General features: G+C 34.4%; 1 protein-coding gene across 4 annotated transcripts in view; it reads right to left on the bottom strand.

Annotated features, from left to right (window-relative positions):
* LOC118205012 (organic cation transporter protein-like) overlaps nt 1-25,609 on the bottom strand; it is a 139,241-nt gene that overhangs the window by 43,597 nt on the left and 70,035 nt on the right. For all 4 annotated transcript variants that reach the window (XM_085827001.1, XM_085827002.1, XM_085826999.1 and 1 more), the window contains 4 exons: nt 19,165-19,457; nt 7,945-8,068; nt 7,556-7,659; nt 3,869-4,023 (listed from right to left, as the gene is read on the bottom strand). In XM_085827001.1, coding sequence (XP_085683127.1) covers nt 3,869-4,023; nt 7,556-7,659; nt 7,945-8,068; nt 19,165-19,439 — 658 coding nt within the window. In that variant the 5' untranslated portion in view covers nt 19,440-19,457. The remainder of the gene's footprint in view (nt 1-3,868; nt 4,024-7,555; nt 7,660-7,944; nt 8,069-19,164; nt 19,458-25,609) is intronic.

Here is a 25,609-nt window from a genome sequence, read left to right as displayed (position 1 = left end):
TATGAAATACAAGTTGTATAAATGATTGATTAAAGTTTTGTGATCCTAAATGGGATATTTTGTTATGTAAAACTTTAATGTAAATATGTAAATTTAATGATTTGTATTTTTGATTTTGATTAATAAAAGGATATTTGTTGGCCAGGTCAATGGATCTTTCGGCCAGTAGTGGGTACAGTATGGTGGTTGTATTTTATCCTAAATAGAAGTTCCATTAAACCCTGCATATACCGAAAGGTTCGCAGGATAGATTACCAGTCTTATCGAAAGCTATGTTCTGTGGAATTGTAAAATAAATGACTAAGATGCGAAGGCTTTAACTACCCTTTTATTCTTCACGATATTACACTCCCGCACTTCGGGATGCAAAGACCAACTACTTGTGGTCTGAACGTAAAAATATAAGAACTACTAACTAACTAAATTTAAATAAGAGCTACCTTTGAATACTTTATACAGATGACTAAGGTTGGTCTTTTAGTTTATTACGTATGTAAGAGAGCAAACTGCGGAAAACTATAATACGTTTTAAATATCGAGAGAACTAAACCTCTAGCCTTAATGGCGGACAGCAATTGATTGAAAGCTCGCTTGGAACACAGTGGCAAGGAGGCTCACTTTCTCTCTATCTAACTCTGTTCTTGGAAAAAAGTCACAAATTAAATACTTAAGCGTTAGCAAGTACAATTTGCATTAACATATTCACACGTTTATTCTAGCCGGAAGTGGGAAATAAGAAAGGACAGTTTTAAAATAAAATAAACGTTACTAAAACTTAAGATCCTTACAAAATGAGTACACATCATCGCTTAGACAAATGCACGAGATGGAGAATCGTGAGTAGGCTTGAGGCAGGGATATTGCATACAGCGCCATTTCCCCTTGATGGTGAGTTTTTGAACTTTTTTTCGCGGAAAATTAATTCCCATGATCTCCTTTGCACCATTACCAATTTTGATAACACTTGGTTCAGAAGTTTGCCTTTTATGACCATTTCAAAATGAAACTTTATTTATAAACACCCTATAAACTGAACCTTAAAAAAATATTTAAAATATTTTATGCTGTTATTCAAACATATTTTTTCGAATTGGAATGAAAAAAAAATTCAGGCTTCAAGATTTTCAATTATGCATTTCTTTTCATGCAGAATGGTTAAAATGTCGTGCATTTTCCGAAGATTCTGAAATCTATATTAAGGGCAAATGGTTTGCTATAATATATCACTTGAAATTTCAGTTATAGTTTATGCTCTTAACACTGAAAACAATTTGTTTGGTACAAGATTTTGTTTGGTGTAGACGGAGATGAGTTTAGCAAGCAGAATGAATTTTTATGATTGAGCGTTAGTTCGCAAAGTATAATTTGAATGCGATGCCATCTTTCTTACACTCTTTGTTCGTGATTGCAGACACGGGCAGTTACGTCATTATCTTGTTAGTTCACGAATGAGTTGATTACGGCGAAGCAAATTAGATTACCTGCCTAAAGGAAAGGATGTCTTCTTGAAGAACGTTCTAAGGAAAACTGGCTCGTATACACGTCATACATGAGGAAAACACGAAAACGCCCATTTAGCCAGCCCGTTCGCCTGGAATTGAAACCAGATCAGAACTAACAGTGTTAACGATTTTACCGCCCGGTCGTTAGTGGGCACATATGTGGAGGCTTCATCCTTCAAAAGCTTTTTCGTAATGCTGTATCATAAAAATTTATTCTTCTTGGGAAAATCACATTTCCGTCTTTCAGCAAACAAACTGTTTTTAAAGTTAACAGTATAAAATGCAAATTTCAGGTCGTATATTACGTGTAGCAATAAGAAGTACCATTTATTGAAACAATTTGCCATTAGTATCCAATTTGAAACATCCATTTGAAAGTTTTATGAGCGCGACATTTGAATCATCCCTATATTTGTTTTAGTGAATACATATGTATGTTTAAAAGCTACATTCATAAAACTGTTTCTTACTGAACGCAGATTGTGAATTTGAGTTGAATAATAAATTTTTAATATTAAGAAATGTTTTATTTTTCTTTTCCTTGTATTATTATTATATCAAGTACTAGAGAAATACAAAAGAATCTCTTCTTAAGAATCTTAAGAATACCTGCTGGTACAGATTCGAAAAACTTCAGGATTCCTGTACGAAAAAAGATGCAATGCAAAATTTCTTAAAGAACGCAATATTTTTTATGTTGCGTTTTCTACCAACTTATTTACGGTTAACATCTTGCATGTATCATAACATTATTCAAAATACAAAATATTTTGGGTTTTAACATATTCGTTAAATAACTGTGTTACGAACTTTGTATATATATAAATAATTTTAGTGAAATTATAAGTGAAATTGTTGTATTTTTCTGTATAATGTGACGTGAAAACCTGAAGTGGGGATGCTTTGCAGGGAAAGTAAGAATATAGGATGTAGTCAAAGCTCCGTGCGCATGCGCGACATCGTGTGAGTGGCAAGCCGTATGGTTAGACGGTCAAAATGTGTTCGGAATGGTGTATGTTGTATTTTATTTTGTTTCGCCAAGCTAGCAGTGTTGCGATTTATAGAAATTTGACTAACCTAGCAGACAGTGTACCAACCGAATTTACTGTTACACAGCGTAAAAGAATACATGATTCAGAAGCAGGTGATATTTGCATGGTTGACGAATTGTTAATGGGCGGTCAAGATTTATTCTAGCGTCCGTATATATTCATCTGTTAATTTAAGAGATTTGAAGATGTTCTGGTTTAGTGCATTGATGAAATATTCTGAAACTACTTTACTGATCGATGAAGAGTTTTACGTAGATACAGATGTTTCTAATACGAGGGCCATCCAGGAAGTAGATTACGTTTCCGTCTGTGTCCGCTAGGGGCGGGGCTAGCGCGGCCATCTTGGGGTCAGAGCGTTGCGCAGCTCAGTCTGCATCTAGCCGTGCTAGTGAGAGGTTCGTGCTGTGCTCCGTTCAGATACTGTGACGGTTTGAAATGTCTGCGTTAATTGAAAATCCCGCGAGCTGCGAGGTGCGCTCAGTAATAAGGTTTCTGACTGCAAAAAACTGTAAACCGATAGAAATCTATCGGCAGCTTCGTGAAGTGTATGGGGACAACATTATCACTGAAAGTGGAGTGCGTCAGTGGGTCATAAGATTTCAAAATGGCCGAACCAATGTTCACGACGAAGATCGAAGTGGGAGACCCAGCATAGTGACCGCCGAACTTCTCGAAAAAGTCGATGCTAAAGTCCGTGAAAATCGAAATTTCACAATAACGGAACTTTCTTTGAGTTTTCCACAAATTTCGCGAAGTTTGTTGCACGAAATCATCAGCGAAAAGCTTGGTTACCACAAGTTTTGTGCAAGATGGAAGGCAAGAAGAGGTAACGAAGTGGTTGAAGGCGCAGGCGGCCGAATTTTTCGACGAAGGAATTTCCAAGCTCGTACATCGCTACGATAAATGCCTTAATTTGTATGGTGACTATGTAGAAAAGTAGTATTTGAGTGTGGCTTTCATCTGTATATAATAAAATTTGTTTCTTATACTTTGTTTATTTTTTTATTCCAAAACGTAATCTACTTTCTGGATAGCCTTCGTATTATGATGAGAGATTTTAATGGAGACGTCAGACGAAATGAAAAAGCATTTGATTTTATGAAACATCATTTTAATCTCAATATGGTGCTAAGTAACTATCCAAGCACACTTGGTAATTCATTTATGGGTTTAATATCTACTAGGAATATAACTGCAGTAAGAGTAAGAGAGGGCGTACCGTCAAGGTTCATACTTCTTTTACAAACCAAGCGAAATAACTATCTAAAAATCTTTTCTAAACTGAAAAAAGTATTTTCCAAAACATCTACTCACGTAAGACAAACGCCGTGTTGAAAACTCCAGCAATTCCAAGGGCAATAAAGAATCTAGATGCGGCAAACATGATGAATGATGTTGAAAATGCGCAAATAACAGCTGAGGATACAGCAATAAAGGCACAAGCGGCAATGGCTGGTCTTCTTCCTAATCTGTAAAAGAAAATGGCTGGAGCTCATTTCATGTATGAGACATTAATCCAGATAATCGAAAAATCGCATCTCATTCAAATCAAAATTTGCTTAATCATAACCTGAGTGAAATATGAGTTAACGCAGCTTAGACATTTTCATACCTTTTCACTCGCGACATCTTTTGAACAAACGAAATTTTTTGGAAATGCAGCTATAGAACGCTTTTTTTTTTTTTAATCTAGTCCATCTTTACGAAATTTTCAATTGCAAAAATATAGGTCGGATAAGGGCTTTCCAGATGGATAAGGAGTGGATGGGTCTACGTGTATATACATAAAGAAACTTAATAAGAGGCTAAAATGAAAAGCCAATTTTTAACCCGTCCAGCTGCAGGATTGAAATAAAATAAACTTAAAGCATCTAAAGTTAAAAGTAAATTGGAGTCCAAGCAAGGTTATTCCTTAACAGTATTAATAATTGCATCCTTGTAAAGGGGTTAAACATAAAATTAAAACATTTCAAAATAAAAATGATCATAGTAGTACAAACTAGAAAACAAAAACGCAAAAAGGGAAAATATATACCAGATAATAAAAATTAAAATGGAGATTAATTTTAGATGCTTTAAGTTTGTATATATAATATATAATCTACAGTACAAAGTCCGTAATCCGGACGCGCCGGGACTTCGGCGATTCCGGATTAGGAGTTTTTCCGGATTATAGATCATCAATTTAAATCTTGTAAGATGGCATGCAGAAATTATACAATTAAAATATGAAACCTTAATTTATGAAATAAAGAGCAATTATGATCTAAAGGGTCTCAAAATTTACAAAAAAAGCTTAATATTTATTTGTTTACTTTATTAAACATTTCTTTCAATGTTAGTTATTTAAGTTGCTTCGTTTTTTGTGCTAATACTTTCTCTTTAATTCTCTGTTCTATAAACAGTCTCTCTTCTCTTTACGCGCATGCGTAGCGGACGCGCGCATTAAACGCGCATGCGTAAACATATTATACGCATGCGCATAAAGTTTGTAGCTTTCAGGTCCGGATTATAGATTATTCCGGATTATGGACGTCCGGGTTAAAGACTTTGTACTGTATATAATATTAAATTTAAAATTTATATTAGTTTTTTTACGAATAGAGACTATTTGTTAAATTCAAAATATATATCTCTATATATACATATATTTTGATGCTGCCGATTGCAATAAAAAAGGCAAGTGTGTGTTCTACTAGATGTTATAGTAATCCTATGTACAAAATTTCAACGTTCTATGGCTAATCGTTTTTCAGTTAGGCGATATATATATATATATGTAATGAAACCAAATTTAGAAGTACTGAAGTAGGAACACTAAGCCGTAGAAACGCTGAAATACAGGTGGTGCAGCACGTAAAGGCCGTAGAATGTGGATCCATAATGAAGAGGAAGATTTCTGATTGCACAGAATGCTAAAATATTGAATCCGTATTGACTACTAAACATGGCAGCCAAGTAAGATTAAATATTCCTTTTTATTTCAATTGATATTTGGGGTACAATTCTCTTGGCACTCTAATCCTGCCTATTTCCAGAATATTAATTTTTTTTATACTGTTCAGAGAGAAAGAGAGCTCAGCGAAATAGCATCCAAGTGGCACTGAAGCTGAAGTGTGCAATTATCCAGCATGGAAGCTCACCCACAGAAGGTTTTGGTTTAGGTTAGAAAGGTTTCCCCCTCTTAAAATATTGACTTCAAGTTCCGAATTAGCTACATCAACAGCGTTATGTGACATATATTAATCTAGAAAAGGCGCAGTTCAGAAAAGTTATTACTACTTTTAGAATACAGACAGGAAATACCCAAATTAAAAAGGAGGAATTAAGAGGCTATTACTAAATTAAAATATAAAGCTGATTTACATATTTTTAATCTTACATATACACATACGTACGTATGTACATATAAGACGTCACATTCGGGAAAGGTCGAAATGGATACTTTCTGTTGATACCCGAAATTTTTCGCAATTACACTACTTCCTTTGCTTTGCATAAGAAACTGAAAATACTATATTTGTTTAGTACTCGTAGAAACAAACATTTTGCATTTCTGAAATTATTTCTTCATGAAATTTGACTATTAATCCTTTAGCTAAGGTGAAGTTCCTAAGTAGCTAAGGTGAACATGCATAAAAACGGTTATGTTCAACTGCAACCAATGCGTAGTAATAAGTAACCCTTTCAAAGTTACTTTTTCCTAAAAACGTAAAATCGTAAAAACAACCTTGTATTTAAGGTTGTTTTTACGATTTTGATAATCAGCTACATTTCTAATATTTATTGCTAACAACGAAAACAGTTTTTAAAAGCAGAAATTTTATTAACAAGCATATTTATTGCCTCTGAGATACATGAAATATACTTTTGTGGCAGTAAGCTATTTAATGTGTATTTGCTACTGAATTAATAACTGTATAATACACTTTCAAGCATATTTTAGAGTATAATACACTGTTACGAATTTTGTACACAGGTAGGTAATTTTAGTGCAATTATAATGTGAAATTTTTCTGTTTTTCAGTGCAATGTAACATGAAAAATCGGGAGAAAGAAGCTATGCAGCAAAGGTAAGAATATCGGGGCAAGTGTGTTTAACATTGAGTAAATGGGTATCTCGGTAATTTGGCGAGATAGCACCGGTTTCGGCGACCAATTTTCGTCGCCAAATTTGGCTAAATGGGATCTCAGTAATTAGACGAGATAGCACCAAGTTGGCACCGGTTTCGGCAACTAGTTTTCATCACCAAATTTGGCTACCATTTGGCGACATTTGAATCTCGCCCCTCTGTCACCGCATATAAGTATTGTAATTGATTACTGTATTAGCTGTAACCGTAATTCGAACCTCATATTCCCTTCCAGTAATTTCAAGAAGCAGAAAGTACTAGAAATATCTCGGAGATGGGTGAAAACCATATGAGAGCTTTTGTTCTCAGTTGCTGTTAGCGCAGCGTGAGATCCGAGTACTGAGATATCTCCGGGTAGCTTTCTCTTTAGCTGTGCTGTGTTTAACGTTTATAGTTGTTTGAAGTGTAACTAGTGATTGCACTCTGTGATAACGTTAAGAGCTGTACGACTATTTGCGAGGAAAGTTCCAGAACTCTGAAGTGTTTCTTTTGATAAAATAAATGTTATTAACCTATCAACGGACCTGTGTGCATTCACGCAAAAATACAATACCAAACGTATTACAGATATCCCGTGGCTAGTAATAAAGCAACAATTTCTTACGTCGACGCGTTCTTTCTTCCATTGAAGTAAAGATATGTCCTGACGATTTTATACAAAGCATAGGTAGCAATAAATGGCAGTAAAATATAATAAATGCTTAACATTTGAAGACTTGTTCAGCACAATTTGAGAGATACTGACAAAAACCTAAAATACTTTCTTAAAAGTTTAATGCATAATGTGAAGTGTCTAACTAAAGTGTGATTGATTATTTGGCACTTGCTAAGAGCAATCAAAGGATTAAAATGATTAAAAAATACTCACTTGTCAGCTAAATGGCCAAACAAAATAACGGACATCAAAATGCCTCCCATGAAGACAGATTTGGACATTGAAACCAGCCATTCTTTATCGCATACCAAATCCCACTGAAAGAAATACATTTAAATTTACCCAAATGAACGAATAAAAAATAATTTAGCATATTTCCAAACAGCAAAGGAATCAACTAACCAAATAAACAGAATTTTGAAACACTGAGATTGTTAACTCAGTAATTAAGATGCAACAGCAAGTATCAAGATAGTAGAAATCAATGAACAGAGAGCGAAAAAATAGTTTCAAGTGGCATATAATGTTATAAGTTTACATTCTTAGTTTTGAGCAGTTCAAAAGTTCAACTTCATGTAGGATTCTAAAAGAAATTTCCTTACCTGGCTGAGAACAGTGGAAGTGTAAAACGTTTCATCATATTCCCAAGCATCACACTTGACAATTTCATTACTTCGGGTGACATTGAGGTCTTCCTCGAGAAGTGTTAAATTGATATCTTTGTACCTGTGGAATAAATTCCAATTTTCAAAAAGCATTAATTAAGAAAATTATAATCTAAACCTTCAATGTACCCAATTTTTAAAAAGCATTAATTAAGAAAATTATAATCTAAACCTTCAATGTTAGAATCTTAACCTTCAATGCATCCAATTTTTAAAAAGCATTAATTAAAAAAGTATAATCTAAACCTTCAATGTTAGAATATTAACATTCAATGTACCCAATTTTTAAAAAGCATTAATCAAGAAAATTATAATCTAAACCTTCAGTGTTAGAAACGCAACATGTCAGAGACTGGATCCTCCATGACAGAGTCCATCAAATAAATCCAAATCGACCATCTTTTTCTTTTTCTAAATGAGAAATATTTATCCTTATGTATTGCAGGTAAACTAAACAATATTTGTGTAGGATCCTAAGATATACTACATATGGTGTCTCAAAAGATCATTGCCAAACATGCTGGTCTGTGATATCATGACAAACAAGATTTACAGAGAACTTGTATCCGAAAATGCGAACGGCGACCTCTAGAGAGCAAAGTTCGCAAACGCAGAGGGGAAAAAGAAAGGGTATCGAAAGAGGTATTAATAGGACATTTATTAAAGAATATGGTTAAATCATAGAAGATGTTCAAAATTCCTTGCATTCGCCAAAGTGCTTGCTTCACAACGTTGTCGCATGGATTCACGGACACGTTCAAAATGGGCATGGAGACATGGTGCAGCTGCTACGATCCTCGCTACGAGATCAATGCCCGATATTTCTGTCATCTCCCACACCATAGACTTCATGTATGTTCACAGGTAGAAATCCTGGGGAGTCAGATCGGGAAATCTCGGTGGCCATTCGACTGATCCGCCTCTGCGAATCCAGGGATCAGGATATGTCCCATCGAGCTAATCTCGCACAGTGCTGCTAAAAATGTGTAGGCGCTCCATCATACTGAAACTAGATGTTGGAACGTCGCCATCAGATCCGGCAGTACTCCTTCAGCAAAATAAACACAAAGAACTGAGTTAGTAAACCAATTCATCCTTTTCTTGCAGCGTCCTCGCCTGACATGATCACACTTCCCATTCTCCAATATACTACCGAACGCTGCCCTTTAGCAGCGCCGTTCGCATTTTTGGACCAAGTTCCTATGTAAATCTTGTTTGTCATGTCAAGTTAAGTTTGTCAACGATCTTTTGAAACACCCTGTATAGGTTTCTATGCCTTGAAATCATCACAACATGCTGGAATGAATCACGGCTGTTGGCCACATCGATAAGGCACATCGGGATGGTACACAGTATTCACTCACATTACCGTGGGGTTATATACTTTTCGGCTCAGCGCAGCTGTAAAGGAGGAATGCAAATTTCCCAACAGTAACAAAGTATTAATATGGTTGATTGTTTTTCTCTATTTAATTGAATACGCCAAGACAGCTAGCTATCTGCATCTTGACTGCAAAAAAAGGCTATCTGCCTTGGCTCGCATTCATATACCACAAAGAAATACACTTGTAAGGTATGTCCTCCGCCTTTTTTTTTATTGGCATGCCTTCATGGTGGGGTGGTCTGCATGCTGGGTCGTATTCCAGAGGGGCCGGTGATTCGATTCCCTGCGAAGACGTTGCATGTTTTTATCTTGCCTGCTTCCAAAAAATAACTAATGTTTCTACAGGGGCGCCCGAATTAAAAGGGTGATGGATGATGACTCTCCACACCCAGGATTTGGTGACTGGGTCCCCTAAAATCGCTAGTCGCCCTTTAAAAGGGGGTTTATATAAGGGATTTCTCTCGCCTTCTTGGTGTAGCGGTCTCAAGCTGGGCGCGTATTCCAGAGGTCCGTGGTTCGATTCCCGGCGAAGGCGTCGCATATTTTTTATCTTGCCTGCTTCCAAAAAATACAAAATGTCTGTACACACTCATAGAGTCAATCCGTTCAGCATAATTTGAGACCAAGCCGGACTACTAGTGTTTAGTAATCTTATCTGATTTACCACAGGTAGACTAATATTAACATGAAAGCATGAATTCTTGTAGAATTTCTATTCCATGAATTCATGTTCTCATTACGATTTTGTATTCCTGGAGACACTAAAAAGAAAAGTAAAAATATCCAACATTATATGATTGTATTTAATTCATTCGATATGATCATATATTACTGGAATATGTCTATAGTCCTTCGATATTATTTTATCGTTAGATCTGTAATCTTCAGCAGGGATTTTATCATAAATTTCATCCATTCCTGCTTTTTCATTGAAGTTTTCGTTTCAGTGTCCTTTTTAAACGATCTGTTTTCCGACATAATTCTTCAGTGTTATTTAGCCATATATTGAAACACTAATCTCACGAATTGCCCATGTTTTTAATTTTTCATTATATCCCTTCTAATAAATTTCTTCGTGAAATATATGTTATCGAATCAAAAAATACATCTCAGTGTCATTAAAATACTTTCAAAGCTTATTACATTTTTTATTTTAAAAAAAAAATTGACTTGGTTTAGTTTAGTTTATTATGGCAAAGCAAATTAGGAATATCTGCCTAAGGGGAGGGATACCTTCGTGGAGGAACTTTTAAGGGCTTGCTTTATTTGATTATGGCAAAGCACTCGAGGGTTATCTGCCTAAAGGAAGGAATGCCCTCATGGAGGTCATTCTAAGGAAAAGTCGCTCGTATAGAAGAAGAAGAAGGTCGTTTCGACGCCAACGTTTCGACGACATGGCAGTTCGACGCCGTACGTTTCGACGCGGAGGCAGTTCGACGCCATATTTTTTTTCGTATTTTTATTTATTTTTAGAATAAATATGAATTAATATAAATAAGTAATATGGCTGATTTTTATTTATTGAATTAGCGATTGTTTGCATGCATATTTGAAATAAATTATATGTGTGTATATGTGTAAAAGTGTTATAGATTTTTTGTGAGTCCCAGATTAGTGAGAAGCCCCCTCGCCAACGTCAAGGCCCCGGGACATGAAGGAGGTTTTTTTATTTATTTCAGAAAACAGCACCAAAAAGGCACAATACAGAAATGGTAAATAAACATATGGTTACAAAGAAGTTATATTGCAGACAAATATAATTACAGATAAATAAGATTACACATAAATAAGATTAGAGATGAATAAGATTACATCACAGAACTGTTATTATACTAATCCATTGCAAAATTATGCACCATACCTTTCAGGTATTCCATTATCTCTCGATTTTCAACTATTACTTTAATTCTCATATCAGCTCGCAGATACCTATTCCGCTTATGCGGCGGTTCATCTCCACGTACAAATTGTTCATAACATTGATCAATTGATTTTTGAACACGTCTGAGACCATCTATGAATTTCCATAGTGTGGGGTGTGAAACACCAAATTCGGACTGTAGACGCCTGTGCGCTGCTTCCTCGAAATTATTGGTGCGTTCTTCGTTATTTAAGGTTTTAGCATAATATAACCACATTTCTGGTTTAAAAGTAGGACGACGGCGACGATTATTTCTCTAAATCCTTCCAACGTAATAATCTACAAAGTAATCTAAAATTGGGGTTAACTCATTAGGGAAATTCTCACTCAAAACTTCTAAAGCATTTTCAAATTTTTCGATAGGCACAAAACTTAACGTAGGAATCATACGTACATAGATAGCAAAATCAACATCGGTATTACAGTTAAAAGTCGTTAATACGGACACCCATAAATCAGAATGATCTACAATCCGGACCTCAAAGCTACCAACTTTCTGAGAATGCGTCAACGCATAATGCGTTCACGCATGCGCATAGATGTTTACGCACGCGCGTTTAATGTATAACGGACGGTATAAGGTAAGCTAAAATTATCTAATTATCTATTTCAGTTAATGTTGCAGATTGTGTTGTTCCTTAATCTTCGAATTGGATCCGGCTTATTATTTTTTGCAGACTGTTAGAGCAATTTTATAAAAGAAAGCTTGAACTTTCGATTATGCCAAATAGAATTTCCGATTCTGGAGCTGCCAAAGGATCTATCGACAAAGCGAAAGTACGTTTCGATGTCCATCAAACAAAAAGTGGAATTGCTGCAAAAAATGGATAAAGGCATATCCTTTTTTTCTCTAACCATTCCGAAATCTGTTTATCAATTTCACGCTGCTTTGCGGGGGTGGGACATTGCGGCGCGCAATGAAATGGAAGTTGATCTGTCAGCACTATCCTTATCTTCAGGGCAGATGGTTTTATTATATTCGGCTTATAATTCTTTACTAAATGTAGTATTTCATCTCGATGTACTCCGTCTTTGATATGATTTAAATCAAATTCCTCGTCATTATAAATATCACTAATACACATCAAATAGTTTTTTGGTTGCAAGTTTCTAATTTTGACTATGCGTTATGTATGCTTTACGCAAGCGCGCGTTGAAAGAAATGTTTAACAAATAAATATTAAGCTTTTTTTGTAACTTTTGATACCCTTTAGATCATAATTGCTCTTTATTTCATAAATTAAGGTTTCATATTTTAATTTTATAATTTCTGCATGCCATCTTACCAGTTTTAAATTAATGATCTATAATCCGGAAAAAACCGATAATCCGGAATCGCCGAAATCCCGATGAGTCCGGATTAAAGACTTTTGACTGTATATTGTTGCATTAAACGGAATTCTGCTAATTTGCGCTTCATATTTTTCACAAGGTGAAACAAGCACCCTTGAATTTCTGTGTTTGGAAATTTGCTTGAAAAGGTGTTAATTAAGGCAATTTCAAAATCTAAAGAAATTTTTTTCGGCTTAAAAAGTGGCCAGTTGTCTTGAATCCTTTCAATCATGAGTGTATATGTTTTTTTTTCGCCTTGTCGGGTAAGAGGGCATAAATGATTGGCAGTACTAAACCTCCAAGTTCGGCCATAATCACAAAAAACTGGGAGAAAAGATGTGGTGTTAGACTAAAAGTTCCATCACCGTAAGTTTTTGTTACGCTGTGAATCCAATCGCTGACAGTGTCTTTTCCGAAAATTATAACTCGGTCTTGATCACCCCATCCCGAATCGCCGTTAACAAAATTTTCGTTATTTTTCCGTAATATGTATAATTTTCTGGCAGTTCGATGAAAGCCCTGTTAATTGGTTGCGATGGGGCTGCATTTTTGTCTTTCTACGTCGTTTAATAACTAATCTTACAGCTTCTCTACTTGGAAATGTCCCAGTGCTCCAACAGACACCTCTTGCGTTTCTTCAATGCGAATTACTGCAGGAGTTTCTTATGTTTCAACAGCCCTTCGCTTTATTGATGTTAAAGTGCGGACAACTTCCACGCGAGCTGCATTTGCTTCATGAGCATGATTGCGAACAAGTTTTAAAAATTCACCTGTAACTGCATCAGTGTAAATTCTTCCTTTACATTTATTGTTTTTGGAAAATTCAACTTCACAACGCCACAATTTTTTGCACCATTTTCTGTATATTTATCGAAACAGTATAAATATCCATCGTGCTCGTACTTTTCTTTACCTCTCTTAGTCATATATTTTCCGTTTTCACACATTTCTACCGCTGCAAGCGCTAACATTGAATTAAAATATGTCGACTGGCGTCCATATAGATTACGGGGATCTTTAGAGAAAATAAGAACGCGCATGCGTTGATAATCGGCAAAAGATAACGGCAAATCTGAAGCGATTTCATAATCCCCCCCCCCAATCTGACACATACAGGTATCAGTACTTTGACATATACGAGTCGGTCCATGGGGAGGGTCAGTTAACAATAGCTTCATACTCAGAGTGAGGGATTATATACTTAAGATGACAAATGTTTACTTACAAGTTAGGCATGTAATATCGTCAAGCACATTTCCATTTCTGGAGTATGTTTTAGTAGGGAAAATAAATTATGTGTCTTTCACAAAAAAAATCTATTATAATATATATTATATCAGGCATATTGAATTTATTTGCATAATGATGCAAACTTATTCTAAAAATAATTAAAAATACGAAATGTATGTCGTCAAACAAAAGCAAAAAAAAAAAAAAAAATTATGGCGTCGAACTGAACCCGCGTCGAAACGACCTCGTGTGGAAAGGACCACGCGTCGAAACGCTGGCGTCGAACCGTTGGCGTCGAAATGACCTGTACCGTATATACGTTACACGTAGTCAAAACCATGGAAACGCCCATACAGCCTGCACGTTCGCCTGGATTCGAACCTAGGTAGCAACTATCAGTGTTCAGCGATTTTACCGCTCGGCGCTAGTGTATTAAAAGAAAAAAGATTCGGAGGAGTGTTTTAATATTTTTATACAGTACTTGCTATACATAAATTTGTTATAATTTAGGTTTTTCGAAGTATATCATAGAATTAGATTTCTGCATTTATCCTCACAATTTCTATATTTAAATTTTATGCTTCTATTCCTGAAATGTACGACAATTTTTGAAGAAAACTGAGCACTAAGCAGGGATTAATTTCTTTATATTATAAATACCGAAACCATAATGACAGCCATCAGGAAAAGAGGAAAAATAAATAAAATAATTAATAGCTGTAGTTAAATAAAATATAAAAGAGGAGTTAAATTGTATGTATGTGCGTGTGTGTAATACCTGTTTCAGTCTTCATTTCTTCAAGTACTGCAGTGGTGCTTTTCAAAGTATGTTGTGATAAGGTAGCATAAAGGTTCTTTGTCGAGGGTGAGGGATTTCAGAGTGAAATAGTTTCATATCAGTGGTAAAATCTTGTGCCTTTTTTAACGATTCCACTTGCAGCCTCGAAGTGTCTAGTGGACAAAGAGGTAAAAGAAGTCTTTTCATCAGGACTTTGTTAGGTATCAGGAGATGGACTTTGTTAGGTATGAGTGAAAGAATCTTCCTTTCCCCCCCCCCCCCGGGAGCTCAGCGCAAGTTAACACAGGGAGATATATAAGGTGGTTTCTTGAGAAGAAAAAAGAAAACTTTCCTGTTTAGAGCTATGGGCATGTTGGCCTGCTAAGAACGATCATTCCTCGTGTATAATGCGTCAGGGTATTTTTCCCATAACAAAATTCTGAAATTACGGGGTTAAATATACCCAAGTCCCATGTTTTCAAGATATGCAACTGTTAAGGTTTTCATCTTATTAAAGTTCATGTTATTGTTAAAACTTGAGTTTGAAGTTCATTTCAACCCTGTGTCACAAACCAGGGTTTGCGTAGCGCTTTCGGCAACTACACAGACAACCAATGTGTTACTGCTTTGTCTGGGCGAAGTTTTGTTCTTTGCAGTCACAAATTTAAAAAAACTGAATTTATTTTCTAAATATCGGATGTGAAACTTTCTCTGGATAGTATGTTAAAGTGTGCCTACATACGAAGCAATTTTTTTAAATACATTAAATTTTAATTAAACATACGCGTGTTTGAGTAATATGGGATAAAAAACCCTGAATTTAAATGGTATTTTACAGAAATTTTCATTAATTTGTTTTTAAAAATAAGCAATATTTAGAAAAATTTTAGTGAAAATTTTCATTCACGCCACATCTTCTATGATAAATTCAAATGAATACTTCAATAACCTTTGCACAGTATATAAATAACGTACTTACCTGTGTTCTGTAGCAATAAATTTGCTGTACTTATAATTTTTTTTAATATTCCAAACTTGGTACAAAAACTCAAAATTAAAACAAAAAAAAAAAAAAAAATCCTCTTTTCTTCAAAATAATTCTGTCAATGAAATCAATAAAGAAATGTAAAGAAGTCAGGTTTTGCTACAGAACACAAGATGAGTAAAATATTTTGGCAAAATTTCCTTTCAATATTCTAAATACATTTTGAGAAATGAAAGTAATCGCATTTAAAGGTAACGAAAACCACAGTTTCTCAGAAAATGCATTTAAAGATTTTAATACAGCACAAAAAAATTTGTAGCCCCTTTAAGCCTTTAAAACTCGCCTTATATGTATGTTAGCTCATTTGCTCCATTTTTAACTGATTTTGATTTTCTTTTAGCTCTTAGCTTTTTTCTGGATAATTTTGTTCTTTATAGAGATTGGAGTTTTTCAGGTCTCGAAAACGCGACTTAGGATATGTATTAGTTTATATATTAGATTTATTTATATTTTATTTAAGTATTGTTCTAATGCAGGTATTTTAATACAAAATCGGACTTTTTCTGAAATTAAATACCAATTTTTTTTTCTATATTTCGACTCTAAGACTCAAATTATGCCAAACTGCTAAGTTGTGTAAAAATCGCACGCGTAGTTTTTAAAAAATTAGCTTTCAAAATTTTAGCTCCTCAGTGTTAATTGAATTTGATGGTATATATTTATTAATATCTCTTTTTCATTAAACTTATTTTATTTTTCTTTTCAAATTTCGAAATTTAGGTTCATTCCAAATAAAATTCGCCCATTTTTTATGATTTATTTTTAAATTTGTATTTTTAAATAATTTTTATAGATTTTTCGGAAAAAGTTTTGAATTATAACCCATACAACTTTTACCATCACCTTAAAGTAGATGTATTTCTAAGCATACCTGCATGAAATTTGAGCTTTTTATTCAAAATTTCCTAAGATATACGTGAATATATATTTTGGGGCGTTTTGAAATTTTGCGTATAATATTGCAAGCGATAATAACGAAAACGTGGTTTACGTGCTTTGTTAAAAGTATTCGAAAGTATGAACTCTTTTTTTTTTTTTTTTTTTCTCTTTTTCTCCGCACGTGGACAATGAAGAAAAATAATAGGAAAAAAAGTTTGCTACAAATTTAAGAATTTCACCATTCTTGGGGCAAACTGAAAAAAATGTGCGAAGATAAATTTTTTAATTTCTTCATAAACTTCTAACCAAAAATTACGAAATTTAATACCTAGGCTTAACCTGAGTCGTAGAATCGCAATATGGAAAAAATTTGGCATATTATTTTAGAAATCGGCCTGATTTTGTGTCCAAATACCTATGTGGGAAGAAAGATGTATATATATATAAATCTAATATATATCCTAAGTTGCTTTTTCGCGACATAAAAAACGTAGTTTGAATTTCGTCAATCGGCAAAGTGAAGTGGGAGATATAGAACTATATACTTTCCGATTAATAATATTGCTTAATTTGCAGTTAAGAAATTTTAATACCATGCTTTTTACAACGATTTGAACTGTGCCATAGTAATATTTATTTTCAGAAAGCTCGAAAACATATCTTTCAATCTACAGCTTGATTATATGCGACATTCTGAAGAAAGAATATATTTTAAACTAGCAGACGATATTTCTCATTTCAAATAATAAGCTGTTGCCAGAATTTGCTATTCTAAAAACGTGCTTTTTTGAATCCTTCATCGAAGTCTTTCAAAAAAAATGTGTAAACATCCTCTGGGTATACGGTAAGTTGTGTAAACATCCTCTGTGTATACGGTAAGTTTACTTTTACTTCCCTGTACGAAGTAAAAAGGAATTATTGTAATCGCGAAAAGTTTCAGGCAGCATATTTCAACGAAAATATCCCATTTTGGCCTCTTTCAAATGCAGTTTAACGATGTATTTCCGTGATATATGTACGTAAGGACAGAATAAAACACTCTTTTCCTCCAAAAAAATTATAAAACTGCTTTAAAATGAATTCTGAAGAGAATTTTTCGTGGCGCCTGTACGAACGTATGTACGTACGTATCTCGCATAACTCAAAAACGAGTAGCCTCAGAACGTTGAAATTTTGTATATAGGACTGCTATAACATGTAGATGTGCACCTCGTATTTTGGTTGCAATCGGCGGCACAAAACGTACATAAATATATTTATATATATTTAAACAAATTTAAATTTTAACAAACACGTATAAAAGTAAAAAAACAAATTTAAAGTCAAAATTAAATTTAAAGCCAAAATAATTTTTTAAAAAATATTTAAAAAATTGCAAATATATAAAAGATTTAATTTTCGAACTAATCTACAATATCATTTAAATTCAGAAGTATAAGCAAATCAAGTGCAAAAACAATCCATGAAAATAAATTTAATAATTTAGCAAAATAAAATTAATTCAAACAATTTTTTTTTTAAAAATGCATAAGTGAATGACTGTTCAGCAGGCAGGAAACAGATTTATCAAGGGGAAGTTGCCTCCAAACCTAACTCTCCAATCATTCAATTCGTGTTTCGTCATTCATGTAGGCAAGGGTAAAAGTCAAAACCAAAAGTAAAAAGTGAAGAATGTCCAAAAAGAAATACCAACAAAGTGGTACCCTCATATGCACTCTGTTACCCGGCTCAGTGATCTCAGTTTCTTTACTCTTATATGTTTGTAAATTGTACATTTTTTGCTTTAAAAATGATTGAATTATGTTGTTCTTATCTTCCGGTTAAGGTTTTTATGCCTTTAGTAAATCTGTATGCAATATTTTTAGAATTATCAACAATTTTAAAATTGTTTAAGTGCCGCTAAGCATAATAATGTTTTTGATGGCGGCCATTGCTCTTGTTTACATTTGAAACAGCAGGATAGCGGATTTGTTGCCAATCTAGAGTAACTTAGCTTCGCAACAACAAAGATAACGCCTTCATTTATTATTTAAATCATGCTTAATCCTTTCTGGAATTTTTTCGTGGAAATAAGCGTTTAAGATTTACTTCGTAATTTTTAATACAGAGATTTTGAGCTTTTATGTATTTTTGCCTTGTCGCGAAGTGAGAACTGAATTAATTGAATGAGAAATACTCAATCATCTGTGAAAAACGTTTTCTTTTTTGTTTTGTTTGCTTAATTTCTTTTATACATCGTTTTAGCTTTATTATAGTATTTGAATAGAACATGTGGCAACGATTAGATAATTCTTTAAATGATATAAATTTTGTGCATTCTGAGTTATAATATGAACGAAATATAATACTGTTAAGTGAACCTAGCGCCAGAGTGTCGCTATGGTAAACTAAGTGAATTTTAAAGAATGCATTTATTTTATTGTGGTTTATGCGATGTCGGCGAAGTAGGTTTTATTCTATCTAATAAGTTTAAATGAAATGCAAGAAAAAATGCGTATAATTTAATATTCCGTATAAGGAAGTCATGTGGTGTACACATCAGATTTTTTATTATTTATAAAAACAGAATTTTAAGATTATTAGCTTACCTGGAACAATGATAGTCATTGGGTGGAAGAGCTATCCTTTTCCATTCCTCAACACTGATATTGACTCCACTTGGTCTAGCGCACCAGTGATCCAAGTTTGGTGCCAAAAAAGAGATCGACAAGTTGTGGGTGGCACTAGGTATTGCGAAAAAAAGGATGACCAAGAATATCCTCCATTGCCATGGTCCATTTCCACCTACAACATCCAATATGTCGCTTTTCTTGGACACGGTTTCATTCGACGGAAGAGGCTCTTTCTCAATGTCAGCCGTCATGTGGAGAGTCTGGTGCGTCTGTGGAGAAATAAATATTGGGTTGGAGGGAAAGTTCTGTCGTATTTTAAAGAAAATATTTGAATTCATTTATAAAAATATGTGTTTAATATTAATCAATTATATATGCTCCGTTATTTGTTACAACCTGTTGCCATCTTCCAGGTAACCTGTAAATTCCTGTTTTGTAGAAGTTCTCATCCATGGAGTTAAAATAGTCAGCAACTGCCTTAGAAACACTTTCAAAAGACTTGAATTTTTTTCCCGTTAGATAATTTTGCAGAGATCTGAACAGGTAATAATCAGAGGGTGCAATGTCAGGTGAATACGGGGGGTGACTAAGGATTTCCCATCTTAACGCATTCAGTTTTTGTAGTGTCACCACTGCAGTATGCGGGCGAGCATTATCGTGATGGAACACTATTCCTTTTCTGGACGCTAATGCTGGCCTTCTTTCTTTGATAGCTGCATTCAATTTATCCAGCTGATTGCAGTACAGATCCGCGTTGATGTTTTTTCCCTGTTTCAGCAACTCGTAATACACTGGACCTTTCCTGTCCCACCACAAACAAAGCGGTACTTTTCGTTGATGGATACTTGGTTTTGGAACTGTTGCTGATGATGTTCCTGGTTTGCAGTAAGATTTTTTTTCTTTTAATATTCTCGTAAAGAACTTTTCCTCTCCAGTAACCAGCCTGTCCAAAAACGGCTCCACATTGTGTCTAATCAGATGTGATGAACATATTCTTACACGATCAGACAAATTCTTTTCCGTTAATTCACGTGGAACCCAAACACTTTGCTTTAACACAAACCCAAGAGATTTAATGTGATCTCCAACAGTTGTATGATGAATGCCAAACTCTTCTGCAATTTCTCGACTCGTTAAATGTGGATTATTTTCCAACATGGATCGCAAAACATCATTATCGATCTTGGATGGTCGTCCAGATCGAACACTTTCTTTGAGGCTCAGGTCCCCGGAACGAAATTTGCTAAACCATCTTTAACAAGTACGAACATTTACAATATCTTTTCCAAATACCGCACATAAATTTTTACATGCAACAGATGCTTTGCTTCCTTTTTGGAATTCGTATAAAATGCAGTGTCGTAAATGCACTTTATCTACCGACATGTTTTTCCCCTTTAAATATTACAAGTAAATGATGAACGGTAAAAAAGGGCACCTTTTATATTATACAGCAGCTAAAAAAACAACAAAAAAAAAAATCCGATTGACTCACTATCCAGATGTTTTTTTTTATTTACAAGAAAAATCACCTGCCTATTTAAAATACGACAGAACTTTCCCTATCTTATCTCTCATTAACTTGCAACTAATAATTGACGGAAATGTATGGACGATTAGTTCTATAAACACTTTAGGAAATCGAAGTCCGTTCCTAAATCATAAACTTGGCATCAGCGAAAGTTACCATTCCTAAAGTCATTTTATGTTTAAATATATAACATAAAATAAATGTTTTCAACTTATGTTCAGCTTTGCAACAGGCTCAGAAGTGAATAAACACATTATGGCATGAATCAAGGCTCATTTAGGCATACCTAAAATTTTCGCCTTCATCAGAAAAAGTACTATTTGGAAAGGAATATGGTAAGTTTGTGCTTAAAGTTCTATTACTTATTATGCTGAACTGACATACGATTTCTACGGACTTTTAAGCCGGGTAAGAGGGTCGATATGTATATTTTCTGGTGGCAATTGTCCATTTGAGAAAACTTGGCTATTAACAGAAGATGTCGCCGATCCAGGTCTGTTTTTTACTAATTTTTCTTTCCCTTGTTTTAATTTTTGGTCATAGCAAGACCCATTAAATTCTTTTCATTTTCTTCTTCGCTTCTTATTTTAATTTGAATTTTTAGTTTTTCACTCCGTTTACAAAGTTTAAATTCTATAAGCTAGTTCTATAATTTAATTTTAAAAATTTCTATAAGCTATTCTATAAGCTAATATTCTATAAGTTTAAATTCTATAAGCTATCCCTAAAAATCTTGTATTTTTGACTAATAGCAAATCGCTATTTTATTTTATTTTATACATTTGCCTAACCAGGACAATCTGTATAGTTTTGTTTTACACCATTGATGTATTTTTTCATTTGCATTTTTAAGCGGACGCGTCAAGAAATGAAACAGAGAACTGAGATTAAAGTTTTTGTCTAAGTTTTTTTTCAGTTAATATTCAAAAAGTTTCGTGTACAGTTTCAATTGTCTGTTTTGACGAAACGCGATATGGAATTAGCTGGATTCCAAAATCATTATGTATTTCCCCTGAAGAGTCAATAATGATATTCGAATTGGGCTAATTTACCATTTACCGCTTTTTTGTTTTTTGTATTTTTGCTCAAGTGTTATATCACAATTTTTTTTAATTGTTTAAAGCTTGCCTTACTTTAATCAACATGCTACTTTCAATTAGATTTGAGTTTTTAATACGCTTCTTATTTGTAAGTATTCTAGTGATAACTTTGTTTATTTTGTATTTACAATTTTCATTGCACTTTTACTTACGTTACTGGAACCACAGTATCAAAGCCACTTTTTAGAGGAAGCATTAAGAATATTCTTTTTACCTTGTTTTCTAATTTTTGCAGCTCAATGCGCAAAATTCTTGACCACAAAGGTCTTTTTTAGTTTGTTATCCTTCCTTTAATTATATATATATATGTAATTACAAATCAGTTCTTTTGAAAACAAAACACAAATATGCATTGTTATTTTCGCGCATTAAGCTGCAGAAAAAATTATCATTAAAGGCATAAAGTAAGAAATTTAGAACTAATGTTTCACAAAGACCAGAAATTGAAATTCATAATTAATAAATTTAAAATAATCATAGACATGCAACAATAAATTTAAAAATGTTAAAACCAAAACATTTCAAACAAGCAAAACCCCTCTTCGAAAATTATGAAATTTAAAGAAAAATTAACAGACACAGAAGAGGAGTTCAATCACATTAATTGAAATCTCTCTCCTACAAAAATCCTTGCTTATCTGTATCCAGAATTAGCCAATGAACCATTTCAATGTATTTAAATTATAATTATAATAATACACCCGAAAATTCTGGCCCTTCCCCAATTCAAGGGGAAAAAATAAATTCCATTGAGAAACACCAGAAGAATCCCAAATAAAGAGAACTCCATCCCCCGGAAAAAAAAACCGGAAACGAAAGTGAAAAACAAAAGTGAAAAAAAAATTCCACTCCAATGTTAACCCCTAAACAGAAAATCCAATGAATCAAGATGCATTTGAAGAACCCATTTAAAACACACAAAACGAAATCAAGAACTCCCCAAACTCTCACTAGACTCCAGTCCAAATCAGAGAGGCAAGACAGAATGACACGCACATATTTTTTAAAGTTACTGCATCAATTATGACTCTAAAAGTAGTCATAATTGATCCAGTAACTTTAAAATAAGAAAGACACGCGTCTGCGCTAAAGCTGCAAGATAATAATAAATTGGTAATGAATTGAAAAGTCGTAACGTAATTTATACTAATTTTAGTTCCAAAAAAATTTAAAGGTCATCGTATTTCATTCTCTGATAAACGGTTACAGAAACAGAGTAAACGTGAAAAAAGGGTAACAAAAAAAAAAAAAAAAAAAAAGGAATTTTAAAAGATAATTACAGAAATTGAACGAAACACAAATTGAAAGAAATTCCGTCAACTATTAATCTCTTCTGTTCAACGCTTCAAACAGAACTTGCCAAAAGAAAAGTGTTTGAAGCCTTAAATCAAGTTAATTAATAAGTTCCGAATGCATGTTTCGTTCCTCTGAGACATTTGAGACATTTAAGCCACTTTTCCGTTGTTTACAATTTAAAAGAAATCTTGAAATAGTCTCAGGTGTTCAGATATTTCCCCTACATGCATTAGTACTCAAAGCAAATAAAAGATTATATATATATATATATATAATATCGTTCAAATGGATGCGGGAATGATCAAAATTTCCTTAAATGTCCTTTAAAATATGATACTCCGCATTTTTCGCAATTACAGCACTTTCTTTACTTCGTACAAAAAAGTAAAAAAAAAAAAAAAAAAAAAAAAAAAAAAAAGAGTTTCTTTTTGCTTTAAAAAATGCATATACAAATATGTTTTTCTCTAGTTGTTAAGTTTTTTTCTTTTTTCCAGTGCGTTTTATAGCCAATTGAATAAATTAATTAGCAATCGGGACTGTGGTTAGCGACCGTAACTGCCGTATCAAAGGGCCCAGGTTCGAATCCCAGAGAAGCCATGCATGCTTGTGTATAGCGTCTGTGCGGCATGGGTAAATTTGGCCAGCCAAAAGTCCTCTTCAGAGGTTGGTGGTAGAGAAAGAGGGTGGGAGATTCTTGGCTCCGCCCTCGGGGTGCTCTCCATCAAAATTGGGGGCGAATTGCCACTTGAATGGTGCTCAAGGTTCTCGCCAACGACAGTCGCAGTGTCGCACTCCTTGCCACGATGAATTTCGTGGACTTGTTCTGATGTCATTGTCAGACAAGACGTCACAACAACAACGGCTTAACCAACGTAAGAGTACTATGACTGCATTTTCAAGTAATTCAATCAGAGGAATTACGTTCATTCGTTTGAGCAAATTAAATGAGTATTCAAAGTTCTCTCTCCCTCTTTCTTTCGAATACGGTTGCGAATGCTATTTTTCTCTGTTTCCCACCCCTATTCCTGTCTGTGTGTCTTTCTCACATCACTGTCCGCACACCGTTTGGTTTTGTTTACATCATTGTTTCCCCCCGGGGGTCGACGTAGAGTACTCTGCGAAGTACTGGCTAGGATCTGTACCTAGGCAGTCTCGGCCACGGGGGTGTATAATTTTCGAACTTGGTGGTTCCCGATGATCCATGCGGTGTACTTACTCTTCATAGGCCGGGAGGTGTCAGTCCCCTCCACCAGAGTATTGGTAGCCAAATAGCAAACTGGACTATTGAGAGTCTAGTCACTGCTGTCCTTGGTATTCCATGTAAAGCCTAAGGAGTGGGGCATCCTGTGTAGTACTGGAAGGTAGCCTCAATCAACGGCCAGTCATCGCTCCAAGGTCATCGCCCACCCCACCGTGGTCTCGTTCCAGCCGAGACGGTGGTCTTGACTGGTCCGGGTTTAGCGGTGGGTCGGCTAAACGTTGAGCGTTTAGCAGAGAGAGCTTGTAATATACAGGACAGGACTAAGTGTGGGAAGCACCAACACATCGCCATTGGCAGAACTGGTGTCGCTCCTTCACACTAACCGTCTTGAGATGAACACCTCCACAGGGCGTACTTACGCCAAACATCGGTGTTAATTGAAACGTTAATCATTAGGGCATAGAGAACTTGTGGTACGGAAGATACAGTTGCTGATGACAATGGCATTACAAATACAATACCATACATTACAATTGATGGTGAAATTATAAATATGCTTGTAATATACTGGATAACTCGGGGATGTGGGACCCCGGGCCCGGTAGGTGTGTCAAAAGTCATCTTCGGGTGACTATTCTGGCTGAATTAGCCGGACTCTGAATGTTCTTAATTGAACGGGCAGCGGTAAAATTTAGTTAGTTAGTTACATTATTGTTGTATTTCTGTAGGAGTCAATGTTAAGCAAGTGAACACTTACTTTTAAGACTGAGTAATTTACTTTGAATTGAGGATTTAACAAAGTTTACATATCAGTATCTTACACATATTAAGATCATATGCAATTAAATTGAGAATATTGTGGATACAAACAATTCAACAATATTATGGCATTATCTGATAACACTACTATTATCCCATGACTTTTTTGCTATCTTTTTTTTTTTATTTTGTTCATTTTCCTATTTTTCGTAAATAGATTTTGAGCTGATAATTTACAATAATAATTCCCCCGTCCTTTCACAATAAACAAATTGAATGTTTTTCAAGCAAAACCTTGTAAATACTTCCTCTACCATGTAGCATCTCTGGCAAATTTTCAGCAAGTTAGTTACGATTATAAATGAAACTTTCGTTCATACATTTCAGTTCGAAATAAATAATCTTATGGCTTTAAAAAATGATGAATAATCATGCAGAAATAATAAACGTTATTTCTGCTAAGCAGCTCAGATTATTTTCTCAACATGAAAAAAACGAAACCTTGAAAAATAAATTACAGCCTTCTATTTTCGC

Source organism: Stegodyphus dumicola, chromosome 11 (genome assembly GCF_044657685.1).
Source record: "Stegodyphus dumicola isolate Sdum_Otavi_A_Nest chromosome 11, ASM4465768v1".
NCBI lineage: Eukaryota > Metazoa > Arthropoda > Arachnida > Araneae > Eresidae > Stegodyphus > Stegodyphus dumicola.
The sequence above is the reverse complement of the archived record's forward strand: the minus strand, read 5'-3'. Positions and strand labels throughout refer to the sequence as shown.